Genomic DNA, 18,550 nt, shown 5'->3' on the forward strand with positions numbered 1-18,550 from the left:
TCTGTTTCAACCGAGACGCTGCAATTTGGGTCTTTAAGGTTCTTCCGGACTACAAATAAAACTACCCGGAAATGCGACACATGTCGACGTTCCGCCGCCTGCTGCTTTTTCTCTGCAGTAGTCTGTCGCTTTTGCTCTGTCCCTAAACACATGAGTCCTTCACAGGGTTTTGTAATGGTCGTCCTTCGCCGACTCCCAGTCCCCGTCAGCAACCATAAGGACGCGGTGTCTACGTCAAAGTTGTGCTTAAAAAGGGATTTTTTCCCTCAAATGTAACGTTTCACTCATGTAAACGCGAACAATATGATCAAGAAGTGTCAAAGATATTTTGAGAGACCATGCACAACTGGGCACGTTATCTCGTATTTTTTCAATACATTGGAACAAATTACAGGTAAGGGTATACTACAGGGTAACTGGTTACACTTTAAGGTGTGTTATTATTTATCTATTATTTGAGTGTCATTATTTATGCAGGGGTGCAGTGAAAGTGCCTCCCAATCAGCTGGTTAGGAAGGGGGTCCAGGACCACTTGGAGGTAAGTTTTACTGATACTAAGGTGTCGTTGTGTCTTTCTTTCCTTCGTCCCAACATATCTTCTAGTCCTACAAACCAGAAAACAAGCTACTGGTAGGCTACTATGTGGTTTTGTTGTGAAATGACCTGAACAGCATTTATCGCATAGCTAACAACACACAACATACAGGCAGACTGTGCAGTAGGCTCTCTATCATGTCAAATGCTATGTGAATTACACTCAGTTGCCAGTTAATTAGGTACACCTAACTGAAACTAATGCAATATAACAAAACAGCCCAGCACCAAATCCTTCCTTCATAAAGGTTTTAATGTTTAGTTTTTGTTGAAACTGTTGAAGGTGGTGAAGAAAAAATAGAGAGTGCTGCACTGGGTCAAGAAACTCTGTGTTGGTAATGTTGAAGTAAAATAAAATCTAGTGCTTTTCAAGGATAGGGTAAGCAGTCAAGTACAAATACAGAATAGTGACTGTCCAGCTTACATTTGAAAGAAGTCCTTGGTATCAGTTGGCAGTCTGAAAAACATCCAAGCCACTCTAATTGAGAAGTTAGAAATCCGTCTTATATCATGGATGTACAACACTTTTCGACTTAACTCTGATAATATCGACTTGATGTACCCTGATGAAGACTTTAAGTGCCTCAGATGTTTTCAGCCTGCCTACTAATACCAAGGACTTCCTCCAGATGTAAGCTAATTGCATTGTTTTATACGTAGCAGGTGTTTCATACAGCAGATTATTCAGCTCATCAGTCTGCATGTTGGTGACTCCTGTCCCATGTCATTCACCATCACTCTCTCCCCTCATTTCCCATCAGCCCGCTACTGTCTATCTAATACTGTGTTTCTAATAAAGGCATGAAGAGGGACAAAAATATGTTAGAAAGAAAGTGGACACACTTTCTATTTGCGGAAAGCTGCTGTTTACAGCTTTACTTGATATTCCTTTTTTCTCTGTTTTGATGTAACGTATCTGTCTGGCTATTTGTGGTAAGCTGAGAGTGGTTTAAAAAGTTCAAAAGCTACTCTTTCAAAAGTTTTTTTGATAACAGCCCACAGCTTTTTACCTCTGTGATGTTCTCTCTGTCTGTGTTCAGGATGCAATAAGGAGGCTGAGGCCGCTCAACCCAGTGTCTCTGTCAATCTCCAGCAGGACAGACACAGGTGTCCACGCCCTCTCTAACTCCGCCCATTTCGACCTCCAACGCAACAACGATAAGCCGCCGTTTACTGAAGACATTCTTGTTGAAGCTCTTAATTTCCATCTCAAAGCCGAGCAGATCAGGTGAGTCAGGAGTGTCACGTCTCAAAAGTTCACCAGTAGAGGTGATCTCCTCATACAGGGTTTCATTGTAACACAGGGTCGTGCAAATTGAACATCTGGACACATTTCCACATTCCCCAGCCACAGTAACCTGAAAATCTGTAGTTTAGGTGTGACATTTTCAGATTGATCCCAAGAAATTTTCATTTAAGTCAATGCATGAAAGTAGAATCAAGCCACTCATACTAAACAACACATTCATCCGCCATGTTAGATCAGAGGCCAATCTGAGCATTTTATTCAAACTATGAGACATGAAAAGAGGCACAGAGGTTTGAGAAGAAAAGTATTGCTGCTATGAAATGACAGTGTTATATGACATTTGCGATGAACACCCCAAGCTATTGGTTGTCATATCCATGATTCTAATATTTCTGAAAGCAGCCAAAATTGGTAAATTGAGTCAAATTCTTAAGATAATTGTACTGTAGAGAAACCTGGGGCATTGTTTTTAAAACCTTAAATCACCAAGAACATTTCTTCTCATTCATACAACAATACAAGTGTTCCTGATGACCTGCCCCAAAAAACATCAGTATGTTTAGTTAATATCTACTCCAGCAGTTAGCATATAGCTTTGATGAAATGCCACAAGTTGAGCTTTTGAGGGAAAGAGCCATATGAATTGTATGGAAGTATTTCATATCCTGGTTGGTGGTGTCCCGTCTTTTCCTTTTTTCTTCTCACTGTGCTTTTCTCCACCTCCTCCTTTTAATCCCTTTATTACATATCATTGCATTATTCTAAGCCATAGTCCCTTTTTTATGATTACTCAGTTTTAGACTGCTGTGATACTTTGTGTGGCAGCTTCTCTGTCTGAGAGAGAGAAGAAGAGAAAAGAAGAAAAGAGACACAAATGACAAAAGAAATAGACAGATAGAGGTACAGCTAGTGAGGGATAAAGGGGTGTGCAAAGACAAAGCAAGAGCACCAAACTATATTGACACAGACTGCATTAAAACGGAGCAGTGAGAGTTTGAAATGAGCCATCTGGGAGAGAGAGAGAGGAGAGAGGAGAGAGGAAAGGGAAGCTCCCAGCATCCCGCTAATCCCTAAACCTGCAGAGAGAAGGTTAGAAAGGATTATCCCTGCTCTGCTTTTTGATCACTAACAAACACACACACACACACACACACACACACAGGGATACTCTGATCTAGCGAAATGGAAATTACCGTTTGATTAGAATGTGAAACCTGCTGAGAAATATGCAGTACAAACACACATCTTGCCAAAATATTCAACCACCAGTAATGTTCATACACATTCCCCTATGTTCAGATTGGATAGAATTTTTCATTCTGGATCTGTCTTAAAAACACATTGTCAGATCTGGCAACACAAACATTTTACTTGGATGGAAGAGGTTATCAAAAAGAGTTTTTGTCACAGTCACAATCAGAATATGGCTCCCAGCTCATAGCTTTGGTCTGCTGCCTCCTGAAACAGTGTGCCAAATCAAGATGTAAACATAGACTAGCACACTGTAAAAAAAGCACCTCTTCAGTCGGGGGTTCGTTTGTCTGCTGTGCTGCCGTAAAAAAGGCCTAAATAAGCCCAAATTAAATGATTGCCTCTTTTCCCATTGGAGAAACTGCTGATTAGCTAAATGGTGCCATGCCAATGCACCACTTCACAATTGTGTAAGGCCATGCTTTGTACACTGCTTATGAAAATTTAATGTGCGTGTGTGGTTTGGGGGCCAGGCAAAAAGGCTGTCACTTCACATCGGAGCAGGCGCTGAAGGCAGACGCAAGGGTTTCCTCTGCCATGTGTCGCACCCAATCTCCTCCCCTGGAAACATAACCTAGTTTTCTGAATGTGCACAGGCAAACACACACACACACACACAAACATATAGACTGTACATGCACCGCTGTGTACTAGAAAGAGACGCGTGTGCACATACATGGGATGTGTGTGTTGGAACATTGTTCATATAGTTCCATATACCATGCACATGCTAACACATCTCAACCCCTATTCAACTCTTGCCTTCTCCAACACACACACGCATGCATAAGTGCATACTCGTGTATGGATGAACACAAGTGTGCTGGTGTGGTCACAATCACACTGGCACAGCTGGCTGCAGCTCTTTGTTCTTTCAGTCTACAGATGTAAGTATTAAAGATTCCCCACTCGTCACTGTATTATTACTGTACAAACATCTCTGCCTCATTGAAGGGAGATAGTGTGGAGTGTTACTTTATCAGCCATGAACATATGAAGAATGATTACAACACCAGCCAGTAAAAGACAATGGTTTTGTGTTCATTTTAAAAAGAACCACTTAAAAAGAAAATGCTGCAACTCTAAAACAGTGAATTGTTGTGCAGTAAAAGGGAAGATTTGCCATATGCCATTTAACTTATTAGGAATAAAAGATTTCCATAAAAGCTGCCAGTATGTTGATTGCTGTAGCACCAGCCATGAAAGCAACTCAATCACTTGCACTCAGTTATCACAAGAGCTTGGACAGTTTCAAAAGTTAACAACACAGCCAAATATATTCATATTTTTCTTCTTTACAAATTACAAATTCTTTGTAAATCTTTGTTAAACAACACAATGTGGTTCATTGTTTCAGCAAGTGGATTCAATTACATGTGCAGAACTCAGATCAGAAATGCCAGTTACATTCTCTGGTCTCCTTGTTGATGTTGCACAAACTCATAAATTGATCCACATTGTTTGACTTAGTCTAACTGACTTAGAGTTATAACATGATCTATCTCTGCCTGTGTGTTTCTCCGTGTTAGCCGTGCCCCTGCTGGAGTCGCATCAAAGAGCTCCAGCCTCTGTTGTGATGCTATCTGTGTGAGCATAAGCGCTTGGCTCTTGAAGGTTCTTGGCTGCCCTTTTAGGACTCTGAGAACGGGTGTGCTTTTGTGTAAAAAGCTGCAACGCTGGCATTTTGGACACCAACTTGTGCACAGTTTTTCTGTCTAGCAGTTCAAAATGAAAGTCTTAACACCATCTGGGTCTGGGGACTGTTTCAGTCTGAGGGAGGAATGAAACAGTGATGTCTGCTTGTTTAAACATCCAACAGAATTCAAATGTTTAGTATTATTTGATGTGGTTTTAGAAGAAATGACTGCATATTCAGAATGTCAGACAGTCAAATTTCCAGCTTTTCTGACCTCCAACTACTCTTTTGTCACTCTGCCAGGATCACGCGTGCCCACCGTGTGCCTAATGATTTTCACGCCCGTTTCCGTGCCCGGTCTCGGACCTACGTCTACCGGATAGCCCTGGGAATCTCACACCACTCTCTGCTTCCCCTCACAGACCGTGATCTCTGCTGGAACCTCCGCAACCAGTGAGTTATCCCACTTTATATGCCACCCCTCCCTTCATTCACCCATCTGTCCTTTCATTCTGCATCCTTGTGTTTGATGATTTCCCATAAGAAAGAAAAATCGAGCACAGACTCAATCTAACATGTAGGTCCAGACACACACACACACACACACACACACACACACACACACACCCACACACACACAGACACGCCCTCAATGAGCTAATGCCAAGCCTTGCAGAAACAATGGCATGTTAAAGACATGAATAATCCACACGTGCCATGCCGAAACTGCAAATTAGGGCTAGTCAAACAAAGTGGTTTTATCTGAGCTGACATCCCAAAAACAAACAAAGGAGAAGGAGGGAGACAGAGTACAGAAAGAGAGAAAGAAACAGATGAAATGGCTAGTGCTCCGTAGCTTAGGCAATGTTTCGTTTAGCTGGGAGGAAGCGTGAAGAAGCACATTTCAGAGAGCGTACGTATGAACATTTGTCTGCTCTTCTCTCTCCGCTTTTTGGGCAAAAAGTAGGGCAAGATAAGCTGCAGGCTTATACACATGCAGAACAACACCCACGCACATTACCCTGACGGTGGGTATTTTCTACTCTCTCTTTCCTTCTGCCACCCTTGTCCTTCTCTCCACTACACTTATTTCTCTCTACCTCTTTCCATTTCTCCTTTCCTCTCTTGTTTCTATCTCTCTGGTGTCTCTGCTTGGACGAGATGGATGCTTTTTTCAGCATCCATCTCGTCCGTCCACCCCAAAGCGTCTCTCCGCCTCAGCAGCCTATCTCCGTTCTCTCTTTGATCTGCCTCTCCCTCGTCATCACACACCCCCATCTTTACCACTGCAAAAAATATTCATCTCCACAGTTAATTTTAATGTTGAATTTAGCCTTGAAACCTTGCATTTCTTAGAACAAGGGAAATAATCTCTTTGTGTTTTGAAATTCACTGATCATATTGCGGCATAACTTTTGAAATTATTGAAATATGAATTGAATTCTTTGGTATTTATATTCACATTCGGTTTTTGCACATTGCCAGCTTTTTAAAAATTATAACCAACACCTGACACCACACAGGGGCTGCAACTTACAGTTATTTACTTTTTGTTTCAAATGAATAAAAATGTCCACGGTAATTTCTTGTTTTGTCTGACCAACACTCCCGGGAAATCCCCAGGAGATTAAAATTAAAGTGATGTAACAAAGAGAAAAGCAAGAAATCTCACTTTTAACCTCATATCATAAATGTTGCAGATACAATTTTAGTTTGACTATTGATTGAATTAATTGATCGATTCATCTCTGATCTCCACAAATAAATAGACAAAATAACAATAAGTATGAGAAAAAGTAAAGATAGACATATATTAGTCAATTAAGTAAAAGCAGACCCACACTAGCAACTCTGAGGCTGTAATGGTGTTTTGAGTAATGCTAAAACATGCTAACATATGCTAGCATGCTGATGTTTAGGAGGTATAATGTTTACCATGTTTACCCTCTTAGTGTAGTGTGTCAGCATGCTAACATTTGCTCATTAGCACTAAACACTAAGTACGGCTGATGATGATGTTGAAAATGTCATAAGTTTCATAGGTTTTTTGGTTATAAAACAGAGTACTGACTAAAGAAAATGATTTCAATCATATGTTTTACACCATATTAATGCAGTCAGTCAAGTATTATGTTTTGCTGAACTGTGTGCCATTTTCCAACTCCCCTTGGAAAGATTAAGCTTTTAGTTAAGACAAAGTAATCTATAGACTGACTTGATCTGCGATAAATTAGCCACTATTTTATGCAGCGCTCCATCACATCTTTGTTCAAGATTTTAAATCGGTGCTTTAAGATTTTAATTAGCGAGTCACTTGGCACACTCCTTAATTTTTCTCTCTCTCGCTCTCTCTCTCTCTCTCTCTCTCTCTCTCTCTCTCTCTCTCTCTCACACTCACACACACAGAGAGAGAGAGAGAGAGACCCTATTTGAGCAGTGACAGAAGCATGAGACTGTACAGAGTCTGAGCACAGGGCCCACTTTCACTCTACTCCCTCAAATGAGCTGGTCGTCAACATGCTCTGCTCTCTCACGTGGCAATGTGCGTCAAAGAAGTTCATATTATATAAGCAAACCAATAAATTATTCTACTTGGAAAGCAGGAACATGGTCGTACTTAATGTGTACTTTCAGGCTGAGAGAGAGGAGGAACGTACACCGGTAAAAGGTGCTGACCATGGTAAAATTACAGGTGTGAAGGAAAATAGTTTTTGCATCGTGGCTGCACCTGTACTTAATGTGTACATCACGTCCCAGCTGCTGGACCTCGCTGGTCATGCTGGTCACTTTCGGGTCAAGTTTCAATAACACAATGAGAAAAGGTCTGTCTACATTAACTGCGTGTTTTTTTTTGTGATCACTTATTATAGAAAAGTGTCTCCTGTTTCTGTCTTTCATCAGGAAGCTGGATGTGGGAGCCATGCGTGAGGCAGCAGCACTGCTGGTCGGGACTCAGGACTTCAGCAGCTTCAGGGCAGTCAACTCCGACATTCATTTTAAAAGCCCTGTGAAGACGCTGAATGTGGCCAGCGTACAGCCTGGAAGCTCCTTCGTACACGCACACTTCCACAGGTAGAATGGGGGCAGAATAACTAGCTGTAAACAAAACATTGACATAATCTTTGCTTGTACTCGACATGTTAGCAAACGTAGCAAAATTAGAATGATAAATATACAGTAAGTCCAAAATACACTCTTCACATCTGCAGTAACAAAGAAGAATGAGAAGAAAAGAAAACCAAGAAGATAAAGAAATGATGCATGCATGTGCTTTTCCAACCCCTCAAAAGATCAATCTGGTGTTTCTCAATCTTGCATCAACTGATGCTTAAGAAGCTAAAGTTTTGAATCATTTACAGTCACTCCACTGCATGTACAGCCTTGAAATGATTTCCCTTTCAAGCTTCAGTCAGACTCAGTGGCGTGTTTGATGTGATACTAGGTGAATCACAGGTCAAGTAGACTGTGATCTGGAAACCAAACTAATCTTTTTCAAAAGGAAAGTAAAAAAAAATGCTGTGTGATTGTATGTCATGTAGGTACTTTAGACAATGACAATTCAACATAATCCATTGCGGGGGGGGGGGACAGAGAGTGCGAAATAGAGAGAGGACCATGTGGGTTTTGGGAGATTACACGTCCATGGGGGTCACTCTGCATGCCAAATACCACTTCCGTGGGCATTAATTATTTGCCCTGAAAATATGGCGCACAATATGGACACAGGCAGACTGTTAGCAGTTCTCAGAGTAAATGTCACATAGTCCCTTAACCTCAACACATGTGGAGCATTAACTTAAATGCTCACATTAACTTGTTACATTCCCTGTAACATGGTGCATTTGCACTAAAGTGTCCATTGTTTCATTGCATTTTCACCGAACTAGTCTTTTCTCTCTTTTATTCTCTACAAAAGTAGAGAAAAGAGTATTTATTTTTTGATAAGGGTTTCTATTCTAAGTAACAGTGATAAGATGATAAGAAACTGAGTTGTGAATTGTTTAAAAGCAGAATTTTGAACTAAATATTTGATCCTAAAATGAGGAGCTGTAGGATATTGAGGCATATTTCTGTGCTCTCTGCTCGACTTGAAAGAAAATGGATATTTCTCATCTCATTGTCATAAACAAGTGAACAGTGCACCATTTCTGAACTTTGGGTTGTTGGCCATAGGCTCTGGTACATCAACTGTAGTGTAGCTGAGTGTGTTCACTTCTGGATGGGATTTATTGTATAATTAATCTGCTGCAAACTAAAAAAAACAGCTCAAAGCATCACTGTAGTAGAGCCTCATTGCTAGTGTGCGTCTTATGCTTCCTGTTTTCTATTTATTTATTAGCATTGCCATTGTGAGCATGTTAGCATTTAGCTCAAAGCACCACTCTGCATAAGAACTGTCTCACAGTCCTGCTAGCATGACTATAGCCGTCTTGTTACTTGATAAATGCCTTAAACCATTCATCAACTATCAAATTAGTTACAAAATAATTTTCTTTAGATAAGCTAATTAATTCATCCTTTCAGCTTTATTTCAATCAAAAATCAAGCTAGTTTGTTCTAAATTGGAGGCCTTGCTTTCATCATGACCTCTGTCATACCATGTCATGAACAGACACACACACACACAGCAGATACATATGTGTGATTGTGCAACATGGGTCAGCCTTCATCTTTCCACGTAAAGATGTTGTCCCTCACTAGAGTCCATGATGTATAAATCTATCTCTGCACTCCTTACATGTCAAATGTAATCAAACAGCAAGCGCTGAGTCAAATTTGCATTTGACCCAATTCTTCCCATGTGCCTGTTTGCTCACTTCACTGTTTTCTCCCCAAAAATATAAAGTCTGTCAGCTTTTATTTTGGGGGGGGGGGGACTTAAATGTTAAGATAACAAACACAAAGAAAAATCCAATGTCAAATTGCAAAAGACGCAGATTCATATTTTTTATTGCATTAAAGATAATCCTGTTGGGCCTAAGCTGCAGTATTCAGCATGTGACATTCAAACAAATCTGTGCACGAGGAGAGTCTCGACTCTATCTGATGTCTGGCTTGAGCCTGAATGTCACATCAGCCTCCAACTCTGTCCACATGGTGGGGGAAAGCATAGAAATATCCAACAAAAGAGAGATAAAGAGAGACACGTCTCAACGTATAATAGACATAAAACAGGAGCTTTTTTTCAGTCGATTCACTTAAATTGTGTGAAATACATTTGTTAAAGAAATTTTTGGATTCGTTTTTTTCTTCAGTCAGTCAAGCTTTGTCATTCCAATCCATGCTTCTTCTCTATAGTTGTGCTTATGTGATCAAGTAATGCTATATTACATCTGACAACCATTCAAGATATTGTTTTGCTTCATTAACCCCTGTGGCAATATTTAACCTTTCCTTCGTACGGCACATTCAGTCAGTGACGCCAAGTAGACCGCCATGCCTTCAGGACTCGATGCTGTCGTTGTAACGTTTCATGAGTGTCGGGAATATGCCTTACAGCCAGTGCTCCTTTTGCCCAATATGCGAACATCTCAAGAAATATACAGCTGTGATGTTTAACAATTGTTTGTGTGTGTATACTGTACATGATGTTCACACATTTGTGCACATTTTTAAGTTTTTTTTTGTTTGTTTTTCCCAGAGAGATACCATTCTGGGAGCTGACTTTTACAAGCAGATCCTTTCTCTATAAGCAGGTTTGTTCCTCTTATTGTGCTCAATTATTTAAAAATCAATATCTGTGTTGCAGTTCATTGTTAGTAAGTACCGCCATCTGCTGGTGATGACTGACTATGGCTCATAATTGAAGTTCCTCTAGCATAAAGGGGTAATAAAAATGTCTGAGATGAAGGCAAGCAGTTATTTTATGATATTTTCAGTAATATTATTGTAAAAACAAAAGGTTGCTTTGGCCCTGTGCTCCAGGTGCGGAGGATGACAGGGGCTCTAGTGGCTGTAGGCCGGGGGCAGCTCTCAGTGCCACAGCTGCAGGACATATTGGAGGCTCGGGACTCTCTTGCCTACCCACAAGGCCTGGCTGCTCCTGCCCACGGCCTCTTCCTCACCAGGGTGAACTACAGCGAGATGGGTGAGGAGGCAGAATCTGATTCCATATCAAAAATCACATCCCAGTATTGTATATTATTAACCTATCTACTACAAAATAACATATTTGCTCATGGAGCTCATTTAGACATGATTTTTCAGATGTATAACCTCTTATTTGCCTCCTCAGACCTGCAGCTTTCACAACAGACATCAGAGGAGCAATTTACCTCCAGTGGAAATTCAAAGGATTGATTTTGCGTCATTCAGTCATGTTGATACTGTATTTCTATAATGAATGTCATAATAAAGTTTTATATTTATGTGTATATTTGTTTTCTTCACTTACAACAGAACTTGGCATCTTCACTATGAGTCAGTGACCCCAGTTGGTGTTTGTAACAAATCTTTTCCCCCACTTATACAAATAAGCGATTGACTACATGTTCTTTTAATTCAACATATTAATACATGACTGTGTCCATGAACGCAGCTCAGCTACAGAATACCACACACCTTGAACCTATCATTGTCTACACAAGACCTTCAGGTTACAACAGACAACTTGCTTTAAGCCTAGTTAGGCAGTATTACTCCTATGTATACATGTATGTACTGGGATTTGGTTGGTTCTGACAATTATCAAACACGGTATACAACATGTGGAGAAGTGTCGAATTCTATAGCTAAAACTGCTTTGTCTGTCCATGGCTCTCGTACAGTGCTATTACATTATGGATCAACAAAGTGCACACACTCACTGATAATGTATACATCCAAATGTCCAAATAAAACTGCATACATTGGTTCTTTACCCGAAAGTCTTCACATAGCATTCTCGTGGATTTTCAGCACACTCTCACTTGCTTCTAGTTTGGCTAAGTTGTCCGTAAACAGTCCATTTAAGCCGGACCACCACCAGCAGTCTTCTCCATGCCGGTGGGAGCCGGGTGAGGTTTGAACAAGGTTCAGATGGACCAATCGCTGCCCTTAATGTTCCAGCACATTGGTCAAATACGCCAGACATCCCAACGTTTCCATAATGCTGTACGGTCATCCACTGATGCAAGGTTAACCGATTTAGGCTTGTATTCGAAGTGCTGCATCTGTCAAAATTGAACCTCACGAGGATTGTTTTTAGCACTTCTTAGAAGTGACAAACTTAATATGTCAGTCACAATATTTCTTTGACCTATTTTTTTTTCTTTATTTTTTGTAAATATGTACACAAGTACATGTTTTCTATCCATGTGACCATGTTGTAGCAACACAGTGAATCTGATTGGCATAGGTGCTCAAGTCAATTCAGCATTTGGTTTTAAGATAATTCATACATCCTGAAGACGCTCATAATTCAATATATAACCAAAATTTCAAGTGTTAGTCAGAATATTAAGCCCAATGTCTTTAAAACTAAATCATATCTGTATATATAATGCACTTGAGGAAGGCATTGTGTAACTTTGTTTGACTCACAATCCTTTAAATCAGCACAGTCTGGGTGAAGAATGTAGCTGAGCTCAAGTCAAACTGGAGACCCTGATTGAACAGATTGCGTGGGACAGTGAGACACAAAGGGAAACTGATCACATCAGACCTTAACGGCCATATTTTGAGTTAAAAATTAGGTTTTACAACAGATGAAGGAAAAAAGAAGACCAACGATTAAAGCTCAGCAGTGGTGCCGAGCCTGTCCTGATAATAGCCATAATCGTTTATAAAATGATATGTGTGTGTGAGATGTGCGGTTAGCTGATGATTGATTACTGGTTAAAAACAAATATCTAAATGTCCATGACTTGGGAGTTAGTGTAATATCACTCTAGGCCGCCTTTTTTGGCAGTTGACTACACAACCTGATGCTAAAGCTGAGGTTAATTCAGGATTAATTTGACATGTAAATACAGATTGATAGTATTTGAGAATGCTATCACATGTTGATAAGTTTTGCATAGACCCTTGAAACCCAACCACCACCATCTTGATAACAATCTTAATGATAAAAGTACTGCTCGGAGCAGCATACCCAACTTCACCCTTTGTACTGAGGTTTGGTAGTCATCTACGTAAAACAGTTACATTCAACTATACGTTGCTCCTTTCAAAATGAAGAACTTTGTGGCACATGTTTTTAGTAATTAATTAATAAATGAATGTTTTTTTTTGTGAATCTCTTTACAGAATAGCTTGTATCATGCCACCACTACAGCCAACACCAAAAAGTGTTTTTTAACTCTATGTGTGTTCAGTAAAACAGAGTCAACTATGGCTGCTTCAGCAGCATCACGATACACGGTAATAAACTCAACAATAAACTTTATTCAAAGAAGTACAAAGAGTGAGATGGGGTATGTTCCAGAGACTCGTCTGAGAGGAGACATATCCAAGTGTAAACATATGCTGTGTTTGTGGTTTTGCTCTTCTCTCCGACGGCTAAAAAAAAATAAAAGCGTAAAACACTGTAGGAGCGTACAGTCCTTGGAGATCCAAGAGGGGAAGGGAAGTCGGGTGGTCGTCCTTCATGCGATAAACACCTTCCTCTTTAGCTGGAGATTTTCTCAATTTCATCCAGATCATCCGTGTCTAGTTTTTCAATTTTCTTACCTGCAGAGGGAGAAAACAGAACATGGTGGGTATCATTTAGAGGGTTGCCAGATGGTGAGCACTGGAAGCCACAGTCCTCCTAAATTGAGTAGTTATTTTATTTTTACATATGAACGTCCCTCACTTGATCCCACTGTTTGTGTGCATAAGAAGGTGTCTGTGTGTAGCAGCTGCAGACTTACTGAAATGCTCCTGGATCCTGTTGAGGATGTTCATGCTCATCTTGCTGTCCACCATGTTGATGGCCAGCCCCCTTTTGCCAAATCGTCCCGTGCGACCAATCCTGTGCAGGTATGTCTCGTTGTCTGGGTTACCATCCTTGTCTACTGGCAAGTCAAAGTTGATCACCACAGAAACCTGCTCCACATCAATGCCTGAATGTAGGAAAAGGGTAGAGAAAGATAAAATATTACAAGAGAAACACTGTCCATTGGCAGCACTGTATATTTGTATTTTACTGTTTATGTATATTAAACAGTAAAATACCCATATTTATGCATTTAAATTCCACTGTCATCAATTTAATTTGATTAATAGGACATTGATTGAATATTTATTATCAGGTGTTTGTATAAAATGTGTCACTACTGTGCCAATTATCTATGTTTGTACACATGATGTTCTTCTATTTTTACCTTTTATAATTCAATAATAATTTGAATAGAAAGTCTAATGATGACATTGATTGGGCCTGTTGATTGGTCCTTACCTCGGGCACAAACGTTTGTGGTGACCAGGACCTTCTCCTTGCCCTCTCTGAAGCGGTCGATGACAGCAGCTCTCTGCTCCACCTGCATCTCTCCACTGAGCAGCGCCACCTGGTGGCCCTCTCTGGACAGCTCCCCTGCAAGCCAGCCCGCAGTCTTCCTCGTCTGGATTACAAAGAGGAAAGTATTCACTACTACTACCACTACTACTACTACTACTACCACTACTACTACTACTACAACAACATCAGCAATCTAAGTATCTATTTAAAACAAGAAATAATATGAGAACATGACTTAGCAACACTAGCTGATTTACAGGAAGAGTTAGGGTGTGATGAAGGCCTTGTGCTGAAAGTATTTGGTAAAATAAAACTAATAGTTATTTTCTCACATATAAAAAGCTTTGCATTGGAGAACAGAGGGTTTGTTGGACATCCTTATAGGGTCACAGAGGAGAAACTTAAGAGAAGAATCAGTGTTTTTAGATCAGATCATCTAAGTGAATTGAATGACTATGAAGCGAGTGAACTCACGTGGCAGAAGATCATGGCCTGGGCGATGGTGATGGCTCCGTAGAGGTTACAGAGGGCTTGGAACTTCTCCTCCCTGCTGTTGCACAACACATAGTACTGTTTGATGGTATCCAGTGTCTCCTCCTCTCTCTTCAACTTGATGATGTTGGGGTCAGGCACAATGCGCTGGGCGAAGTTCCACACCGTCTCTTCAAACGTGGCTGAGAACAGCAACATCTGGCAGTTTTTAGGCAGCATCCTGTGTAGCGGAGAAGATAGGAGTGAAAGGAAGGTAGTTGTGGATTTAAAAAAGTGTTCACAATTTGGGGCTGTGCACCGCAGAAACTCCTTAATTGTAGAAATTATATATAATTTATTCTAATTAAAAACATGATCTCATTATTTATCAAGATTTTTTAATGATCATCACACGCGGATACTTTTCATTTGGTGTTTATTCTGACCTCTGGATACGGATGCTCTGGTCCTGGTGACCCTGTGTGGCGATCATGACGTCGGCCTCGTCGAGCACAAACACCATGATCTTCTTGGGGTCTATGAACTTGAATTTACTGCACCAGTCCAGCATGGTACCAGGTGTGCCGATAACTATCTGGTCCTGCAGCTTCATGCCCCGCTCCACTGCAACATTCACAAAAAACAAGAAGTCATCAACACAGAGCAATCTCTCCGGCGCATTAATGATTTCATCAGATGTAGATGCAGCATTGTAGAGAGCAGAGAAGCCTTACATTTATTTCCTCTGATGGCGTAGACTAGTGAGACCTCAGGATATTGTTTGCCCATCTGCTCGATTACCTTGCCAGTCTGAAGTGCCAGTTCATAGGTGGGTGACACACACAGGCACTGAAGGAAAAAAATAAATTCAGTTAAATTTATAAAAGGTTAATAATTATTGTGAGAGACAGGAAGGATGAGGCTGTCAGATACTCCCAACAGCCTTTTAAAACACAAGATGATAATTAGAGATCTTTTAGAAGTGGAGAGGGGGTGAAAACTAACCTGGGGATATCTTTTGTTGGGATCTACATGACTGAGCATGGCCAGGACAAAGGCAGCTGTTTTCCCTGTTCCCGACTGCGACTGAGCAATCAGATTCTGTGGACTTTAGGAAGAAACAAAGAATTAGCTCACAAGCAAAAGAGGCAAAATACATATTGGTTCTATGCATTTGTACCTTGTGCAAGGGGCTATAAAATGTATTTTACATTTTAAAGTTAATTAAAAGAGGTGTGATTAATGTAATTAGTTGTATAGTAACTAAACTGTTTCTAAACTCAATTTCAGTGAGCCTTAAGAGGCATAATGCCTTGCTAGAGGACTCCACAACATGCATGTACAGTGCAAAGTGTACTCACGGTTCGGCCAGCATCATAGGTAAGGCAGTCTCCTGGATTTTGGATGGTCTGTTGAATCCCATGCCGTACACGCCCTGAAGCAGCTGTGGTTTGCTGCACACGAGAGAAAATAGGCAGATGTCACATCTTCAGCAAAGTTTAAAGACAGATCTTTTTGAAAGCTTCTTTAATTAAGCAGCTTTGATTGCAAATTGCAGTGCAGATGCGCACACTCCTTAACATATCTGAAGGAACACCCCTGGAGCAGGTATGGTTTACCTCTGGCTCTTGGTGGTAACATTTTGGTTCCAAAACATCCGTTCTGGCTACATGCATGCGTCATAAATATTAGTAAGCACGATTGAGTAATATTGTAGAGCAAGAGAGGTGAACGGACAAACAGATTCACTTACAGTCGCAACTCCTCAAAGGACTTCACAGAGTAGAGTGGAGAGTTGGGATCCTTCTGAAGAACTTCCACTTGATTTGTGTTATTGACGAGATTATTCCGGATCAGCTTGTTTAATAACGACTGAGCCGCTTTGTCATCTGGAAAAACAAGTTATGATGTCATGACTGTAACGATGCAAGAGACAACCAAATATCACAATAATAAAAACATTAGCATGAAAAATATGGAGCATCTAAATAATAAAGTGCTCACCTTTGTCATTTTCCTCTTCATCTGTTCCCTTGTTCTCTACCTCAACTTCTGTCTTAGCAGTGGCACTGCTGGACTCTGTAGCATTTGCAACGGTGCCTATAATAGTGAATATTGTACTTCTATTTACAACCCAAACATTTTATCGGATTACAGTTTTATTCATACTATTGCATCTCCCACTTAATGTTGCACACACACTTACCATTTTCCTCTGGTTTATCCTTTATTTGGAGGCTACCGATCTGTAAGGGGGACATAAGTAAGTTTAAAGAGTTGTTTCTCTGATTAAATAATGCTTAAAATGATACGAGTCAGGACAGGGTAATACACGCGATACACTAACGTTAAGTCGTGACTAACGTCACGTATTCATTAGTAACGTTAGACCTATTTTAGAGCATGTTGCATCATTTGAGTGCTAATCAGCTAAAGCTAGTAACTCATTGAGCACGCAGCAACTCAGCTCGAGCTAGTTAATTTAGCTTCCACGACAACCAGAGGCCAACCGGTAGTTTCGATTCTTAAGTTGATAAGTTATTAAACAGACTTTCACTCAAGTCAATTTATTCACTGGCAGCGCTGTCGTTGGAAAGTTTATAATGTAGGAAGTAATGCTGAGCAGTTAAAGTTTCGTTTACACTGAGCCAGAACAGGCCAACGCATCCTCTAAACATGCTAACAACACGTTAGCTCGTGTTGCGTAAGTTACGGTTTACCGATTCTGCCGCGGCTTCTTGCTCGTCCACTGCTTGTGCCCAGGAGTCCGTCGCCATTGTGGAACAGTTTCTTCTTTCGTTATTTTACCCGGGATGACTCAACTACGAAGATAAGCTCTCAGCGAGGAGTCAGTAATATGAAAGTAACTATTTTCCACAATGGCGTGCCGAAACCGATTCTGGGCAACTGTGCAACCGCTCACATGTCCGGGTAGAACGCAAGTGCACAATATAATGTTTTTGTAACGTTCCTATCCGAATTACAGAAAGTTGCAGGTATGACTGACACTTTAATTCAAAATGTTAACACATTTAACATAACTAAATAAATAAATAAAAAAATAAAATAAAACGTTTTTGACAGGATTCGGTAGATTGGAGGCTGAATCTCAAGACATTTTACTGAATAGCCTGTAGGTGGCGCCAGAGCGGTCTGCAGCGACTCACCCTCCAAAAATGCTGTTTATACCTGCCTGTACACACACACACACACACACACACACACACACACACACACACACACACACACACACACAAACTGTTAGCAAGGATGATGCAGGTCTTTTTTATTTATAATCCAAACCAGGGGCCAGGCAGCCCACCTGTTTGACAAAATGGATAGACAAGGCTGGATTACCAACCAGAAAACAGGGGCATGTGCCACGGGGCCCCAGACCCTTAAGGCCCCAAGACCCTATATTCATAAGTTTGTAGAAAGTTGATGAATTGCAAATGTGTTTGGTATTATGCACCACTAACACACAATATAAACTGTCAGGGCATTAAAGATACAGTGTGTAACATTTAGGGGGATATATATATATATATATATATATATATATATATATATATATATATAATAAAATAAATAATATTATTACGTATGTTTTCATCAGCATATAATCACCTGAAAAAAAGAATTGTAGTGTTTTTGTTAGAGGACAAACCCAACGCTGCCCCTAGATAAGGCCATTAGTTTTTGTATTTTTGCGTCGGCCACAGTAGTTCTACCACTTGGTACACGGGAGAATCTTCAACCTCACCGCTTGATGCCACCAGGTCCTACGCACTAGACCTTTAAAGTGGCTCCTGCATTTTTTTTACCTGAGGCCCTGTCTTGCAGAGAGGCCCTGGCTGTGTCAAAATGTAAAATGCAAGTAATATTTCAGTTAATATCGTGTATACTGTATTTTCCTAAATACAGTTGAACA

At 40.5% G+C, this 18,550-nt stretch overlaps 2 protein-coding genes across 2 annotated transcripts; one reads left to right on the forward strand and one right to left on the reverse strand.

The window, feature by feature from the left end:
• Positions 1-90: 90 nt before the first annotated feature.
• Positions 91-11,104, forward strand: pusl1 (pseudouridine synthase like 1). The gene is made up of 8 exons (XM_068720150.1): positions 91-394; positions 478-538; positions 1,635-1,822; positions 5,034-5,183; positions 7,632-7,802; positions 10,372-10,426; positions 10,656-10,818; positions 10,966-11,104. The coding sequence occupies exons 1-8, from the start codon at positions 339-341 to the stop codon at positions 11,028-11,030; spliced, it is 909 nt and encodes a 302-aa protein (XP_068576251.1). The 5' UTR covers positions 91-338; the 3' UTR covers positions 11,031-11,104.
• Positions 11,105-11,210: 106 nt separating this feature from the next.
• Positions 11,211-17,540, reverse strand: ddx19b (DEAD-box helicase 19b). The gene is made up of 12 exons (XM_068720148.1): positions 17,340-17,540; positions 16,826-16,865; positions 16,624-16,719; positions 16,373-16,508; positions 15,981-16,073; positions 15,625-15,727; positions 15,354-15,468; positions 15,066-15,243; positions 14,623-14,860; positions 14,089-14,251; positions 13,562-13,753; positions 11,211-13,379 (listed from the first exon to the last, which is right to left on the reverse strand). The coding sequence occupies exons 1-12, from the start codon at positions 17,394-17,396 to the stop codon at positions 13,318-13,320; spliced, it is 1,473 nt and encodes a 490-aa protein (XP_068576249.1). The 5' UTR covers positions 17,397-17,540; the 3' UTR covers positions 11,211-13,317.
• Between the last annotated feature and the right edge of the window lie 1,010 nt (positions 17,541-18,550).

The sequence above is a fragment of the Cebidichthys violaceus genome, unplaced genomic scaffold, assembly GCF_023349555.1.
Source record: "Cebidichthys violaceus isolate CVI_PGR_0920_01 unplaced genomic scaffold, fCebVio1.0.p SCAF_25, whole genome shotgun sequence".
NCBI lineage: Eukaryota > Metazoa > Chordata > Actinopteri > Perciformes > Stichaeidae > Cebidichthys > Cebidichthys violaceus.